Source organism: Rhineura floridana, chromosome 11 (assembly GCF_030035675.1).
Source record: "Rhineura floridana isolate rRhiFlo1 chromosome 11, rRhiFlo1.hap2, whole genome shotgun sequence".
NCBI lineage: Eukaryota > Metazoa > Chordata > Lepidosauria > Squamata > Rhineuridae > Rhineura > Rhineura floridana.
The window spans coordinates 37,156,461-37,162,941 of NC_084490.1; the positions used below are offsets into that span (position 1 = coordinate 37,156,461).

General features: G+C 43.8%; 1 protein-coding gene across 1 annotated transcript; it reads right to left on the bottom strand.

The window, feature by feature from the left end:
• Positions 1-5,157: 5,157 nt before the first annotated feature.
• Positions 5,158-6,090, bottom strand: LOC133366227 (olfactory receptor 4M1-like). The gene has a single exon (XM_061589088.1). The coding sequence runs from the start codon at positions 6,088-6,090 to the stop codon at positions 5,158-5,160; it is 933 nt and encodes a 310-aa protein (XP_061445072.1).
• Between the last annotated feature and the right edge of the window lie 391 nt (positions 6,091-6,481).

Sequence of the window (6,481 nt, forward strand, 5' to 3'; positions counted from 1 at the left end):
CATTTAGGGGTTTTTTTTCTAATGTGCATGGATTAGTGGAGAGATTCCTGTTACCATCCTCCTTTTTATCATGCTCCAGTACAAATTTCCAGACTATGTTGCCAAATATCAAATATTGACTCTTCTGCAGCCTTCGAAGCCAAAGTCACAGAACTCTTCTCTGAACATGGACTCTTTAAACACTCAGTCACTGGCATCAATTCAATTCAACTTTGGATAAAATATTAAGGGGGGGAGTTGGTGTAAAAGTTACAGGATAATGAAGAAAACACTTCTTTGTTAGCATTATGATTGGGCTAACTTACCAATATTATGTGCCCTGATTCTGAAAACACAGAGAATTTTGGCAGGCAAAGTGTGCTCCGTGGCTTCTGAGCACACTCAGTCCTCATTGGGTTGTTTTGGGGGTGTTCCCTCCCTTTTGTTTGCTTGTTTTCCTTAAATATATATATACACACACGCACACATGAACACACACACACACAATGGGGATGCAGTGTCCCCTTGCTCACTTTCCTTGCCAACCCCCATCCCCAAACACACACACACACACACACCAGGCACCCCCGAACACAAACACGGGCACAAGACACACATGGAAACACACAGACCAGTCACCTCCAAACACACACAGAGACTCTCTCTCTCTCTCTCTCTCTCTCTCTCTCTCACACACACACACACACACACACACACACATACACACACACACATACCACACACACACACACACACCACACAAGCAGTCACAAACTGCTTCCCTCCCCCAGGCACTCAGAAACCTTACCAGCTTCTCATGTGCCCAGGCTGCTGCCTCCATCACTGCTGCCTCAGCCTCATCCACTTATCAGCCTCCCCCCTCCCTGGCCTGGAGCAAAGCTGCTGCCCCCCTAGGCTGCTTACAGGACTCCTACTGAGGCTGTCGCTGCCTTGTAGGCTGCTGCTACCGTTGCTGCCACTGCCACATGAGCCATTGAGTAGTCTTCCCCCCTGCCCTCAGCCTTGAGCCCAGCATGGCTTGTCCTTCCTTCCTTCCTTCCTTCCTTCCCCCAGCCGTGAGCCCAGCTCAGCTACAGTTCACCTCCCATCCCCCTTTGCCTGCTGCTGCCGCCACCACCAAACTAGGTAGCTGAAGCATTCACTCTGCGGTTCACTTGTTTCAGCTGCCCGCCATGCCTGCCCACTCTGCTTGCTGTGAATGCTTCAGCAGCCACCGCCATGTGCCTGTGCTGAAGCATTCATGGCAAGTGGGACAAGATGCCCACCACATACATGTAAAGAAGCTGATCAGACTGGTAGCTGAATCTTACTTTAACCGTGGAGATGGGGCAGCATGCCTCACTGCACCTGAAGGTAGCAAGCTAACTTAGGGGGTCACAAAATGGAGCATAGCACACCATGAGCTCACTGCTCCACCAGGTGCCTGATTGCTGCTTGCTCAAACAGATCTCACAATTCAACAGTGGTGAGCAGAGCAATGCAAACACAAATGTGCTGCCTTTCACATTGCATGTCCTGCCCTGCCCGGATCTTTCAAGAAGGGACTTTTCTTAATGGGTTTGTCTGTGATGCATTGGGAGAAGAAAACAACTAGGAGACAGACAGACAGATCAACCAGGCCAGCAAGAAGCAAACTTTGCTACTTGCAGGAGTGCCCTGGCTCCAAAGGATTGTAATGGTCAGGAGGAGGCTCAGTAGGAAGAGCCAGGAGTCCTGCTGCCACTCCGGGTTTGCACCACCCAGTGGTAGTTGCCTGACTCTCCCCAATGGTGCAGCCAGCCCTGCTTTATCAATATGCCCATGTCCTCCTGACACATTAGTCAATATACCCATGTCCTCCTGAAAGAGTACTGGCTGTTGTTGGCAGGAGTGGAAGGGCACAACTTTGTGATATCAGGTGGACACATATAAGTTTTGCTAAACATCACAAAGGAGGTGGGATTTAGATATGTGCACCTAACAGCACAGTCCCTATATGTGTTGACTCACAAGTAGGCCCTGATGGGTTCAATGAGGCTTCTTTCCAGCTAAGTGGGCACTGAATTGCAGCTTTGTTCACTAGATCCTTTCCTTCCAAGCATGATAAAACTTTGAAATGCCGGCACATTCCCCACTTATACCTCTGCTACACAGAACCTCTGGCTCAGTCACTTTGCCAGAGCTGGGTTTAGTCCCGTATGGTTTAATAAAGCAGATCTCTGGTGGTGGAGTTGGCATCTATTCCATATTAGAGAGCTCAAGTCTAATTAAAGCCCTGGACAGCCAAAGAACCTCCACAGAGGAAACACAAGTTCAGCAGGAAAAGTGTTCCTTTGGTGTTTCAAATGAATTAGGAGTCAAAATGGGGAGAATGTTGCTGTGTTTATTCCCTGCTTGTGGGGTTCCATAGGCATCTGGTTGACCACTGTGAGAACAGAATGTTGGGTTGGATGGGCCTTTGTCCTGATCAAGGGAACAGCAGTTGTGCCTCTTAGTTTAGTAAGTTATGATCAGGGTCACATCTGCTGACCTTCTCCTAACCTCTCTGTGTTAAAAGAGGTGTGGGGGACCTTTCAGTCAGAGGGCCACACATCCTTGTGGGCAACCTTTCAGGGGCCACTTGCCCTTTCTGGGCAGGGCCAGAGACAAAAGTGGGTGGAGCAAAACAACCAGTGAATCTTACCTTTGAATATAAAACTACATTCCAACCACACAAAAAGCCAGAGATGCGTGCACACCCCTCTCCATCCATGCAAGCAAATTTTATGAATTATTATCGTTACATTCCAGGAACATATTCCAGGCAGGCAAAAGCAGTTGAGACAGGCACAGAGCATAGCTGGTGAGAAATGTGGCCTGAGGAGGAGCCTGAGGGCTGAACTAAGAGGCCTTGGGGACCACATTCAGCCCCTGGGTGTGACGTTCCCCATCCTTGTATTAAAGGTGACACTTTTGAATAAAGCCTACTTGCCTATATAGCATCGGGTATGCATAATCTAGGACTTTCCATTGACTAGGTACCAGATTGCATATCCAGGAACCTCTGTGTGTGTGTTGGGAATATGCACATAATCTGGTGCAAATGGTACTTTTGGAGGCAGGTTTATGAATCACCATGTTGAACACAATCCATCTGCCATCCTGCCTGGATGAAATACCTTCTGTTTTTGTAGGGATGCTCCCTGATCTGTCCTCCATCAAGTTTCTCTGCAGAATCTGCCATTCTGTCCTGCCCTCACCGATCTGCAAAACAGAACCAAGTCCTTGTTGAAGATACACACCTATTCCCTTCACTCCATATCCCCCACACACTCAAAAAAATCAGTGTATGGCAGTCTCACCCATTAGCCATTCCTGCCCTATGACTATTCTGCATAGCTTGGTTTATCCACTAAAGTTCCCCAACACATCACTAGGTATTTGCTCCCTTCACTTTCTCTGTGATCTTCCATAACAGCACAGATCATTTCATCACAAGAGCCAGCCTTTCTTGATTTACTCCCCCTCCCAGTCTTTTCAAGAAATTTCTTTGTGCCCACCAACATATTTGTGAAATAAATATTGCCACTTCCTCTGAAAAGCAAGCTCTATCACCTCTACATAGCCATGGGCTACAGAAGGTCACTGTGCCCTGCCCTGTTTCAGCACAGTCCTCCTTACATTGTTCTTCAACTTTATCCATACCTCACCACAGCATGTGGTCCTTTATTCTTGACTCTTCACTTGTTGAGTCTTTATTTTCACTCAAGCCAATCTAACCTCTGGGAATAGCTGCGAAATAGTGGCAACATTTTGCAAAACCTTGTGCATTGATCTGAGTCCTGGAAATGTGACTAAGTTGTTCTCTCTGAGATGGATCTTGAACAACTTTAGATGTTCCTCTCTGTTTGGATTTTGCCAGATCTTTCTCTCTGTTTAGCTTTTGATGAACCAACAGCTGATTTCATGGCATGTTTCAAGTGCTGAGCCCACTGGCCAAGTGGTATGTTGCAAGGCAATGATATAGACTTATCATTAGGGATGGATGAGAAATTCAGTTTTTGGGCAAACGTATCTAATTCACACTTTCTGAAACAATGCATAAACTGAAACACCCTTTGAAATTCACACTTGTCCAAATTTTGCAATGTAGATTTCTGGCCAAGTGTACAAAATGCATATACTAGGGTAAAGTGTGCATAAAAATATATTGGTGAAAATAACATGCAAAGAGGCATTATATTAGGCATTGCTTTGCAAAAATGTGTATACTAGACAAAATTGCATACAGAATGTGAATATGTGCACTAAAATGCTGATGAATTTTCATGAGGATTTTTTTAAAAAAAAAAACTTCACAGACTGTAATGTGGAAAAATGAAGAACTGAACTGAAGACTGGAAGAAAATGAGAAACTGACAGAAACTGAAACTGATGTTTTTGGCCATCCCTACCTACCATTCAGGAAGCTCTTTCAAAGAAATTGGGTTCGAGTAGCCTAATGCAGACGATCACAAGTTGTACCAAGTTAGACCAGGATGTGAAAAGCAATGGCCATTCCCACTTTGAAAATAACAATAATAAAAACCTGCAGTTATCCAAGTATTGGATCTCACAGGGCCCTTGTAAGGTATAAGCCAGAAATTAAGGGAAACTGTGATCCTTGCTTCAGTAAAGTTGGAAAGTGTTAAAAAGCTTATATGCAACAAGAACAATTAGCTGCAAATTTATTATTAGGAAGAAAACAGATTCTGTATTGACATTAGATGAATGTAAACATAAACACTGGAGCTTAGCTGTAATGCATCAGATTTGGGAAGGAATAATTAGCTTAATGGCAAGGCTTCACTGACAATGGATGTCCATATGTTAATTATTACAGTTGGACCCAACCTTTGGAAAATGTTCAGCAAGAAATCTTGGCATTGCTCTTGGCAATAGCATTGGAGAAAATAACATTTTATTGTTCGCTTCCAATTTTGTGATTATTGTTTATGATTTTGGTTCCTGTGTTGTGTTTACTTGTTATGTTTATTTATTTAAAGGCAGACTTCAAGGGTAATTTCAGTTGTGGCACCCGGCACAGGATCAATACAAACAGAAATAAGTTGTGTTAGGAGCTGATACATAGGCATGGCAAAATTCTCCCTGGGTAAATAAGAGCAAGCCTGAGCTTTCTTGTGTACCTGTGTTTGCCTGTCATGTAGTCCAGAGTTTGTGCCTTTTGATTAACTTCTTCATGGAGTTCTTAATTTCTTTGTTCCTCATGGTGTAGATAATGGGGTTTAATAAGGGGAAGATCACAGTATGGAAGACTCCTACCACCTTGTCCATGGGTAAGGGCTCTGAAGGATGTGTGTAGAGGTAGATGGCTGGGGTGAACATCACAAAGATGACAATGATGTGGGTGACACAAGTGGATGTGGCTTTGCTCTTTCCTTGCATTGTACTACTTTTAAGTCTGAGCAAAAGAACTGAATATGATATGAGCAAGAGCATGAAGGAGGTCAAAATAACAAGACCGTTGTTAATGAAAGTCAGGAGCTCCACTCTGTAAGTATCTATGCAGGCTAGTCTGATGACCTGGTGGACATCACAGAAGAAATTGTCCAGGATATTGGGGCCACAAAAAGGGAGCTGATGAGTCAAAATGACAAGGATAATAGCATGAACAAATCCTCCAACCCATGAAGCCCCCACCAGGGTGCTGCACACACCTCTGTTCATAAGCTGCAGGTACTGTAGTGGTCGACATATGGCAGCATACCTGTCATAGGCCATGGCCATCAACAGGAACATCTCAGCTGCTCCCAAGAAATGTAAGAAAAAAAGCTGGCACATGCATCCACCATAGGAGATAGTCTTTTGCTGGCTGAGGAAATCAGCCAGCATCTTTGGTGGAGTGACAGAGCAGTACCAAATGTCAAGGAAGGCCAGATTGGCTAGGAAGAAGTACATTGGGGAGCTCAGGTTCTGGTCTATCCAGATTGTTGTAATTATAAGGACATTCCCAGGCAAGATCAATGAATAGAAGAGTATAAAGAGGAAGAAGAGAGCACGTTGGACTTCTTTGACCTGAGATAGTCCCAGAAGGAGGAATCCAGACACCTCTGAAATGTTCCTCTGTTCCATGTCTATAACATATTAATAAAAAAACAAGAAAATATAAATATGTTTTAAAAGGGAACTATTAACAAAAACACAGCATAGTAAATGCAGAAACTTTTCAAAAGCGAACTCAAATGGAACACAGATTATACTGAATAACTTTAAACAAACTTTTCTTAAATTTTTCACAACAAGAGATTGTGATGGATTCAACACCCACACATACACATATTTCCACTGTATGTTATCTTTGATCATGGGTAGTGTACCTCACTTGAGGCTGTTTCATTATTTGGCAGAATTGCTATTGTCTTGCAGTTTGAAGGTTATTATTAGTTTTAAAGAGCTATGCCAATTTTAAAGAACCTTTCCATTTCTTACATAAAGAAAACTCTCTCTCTCTCTCTCTCTCTCT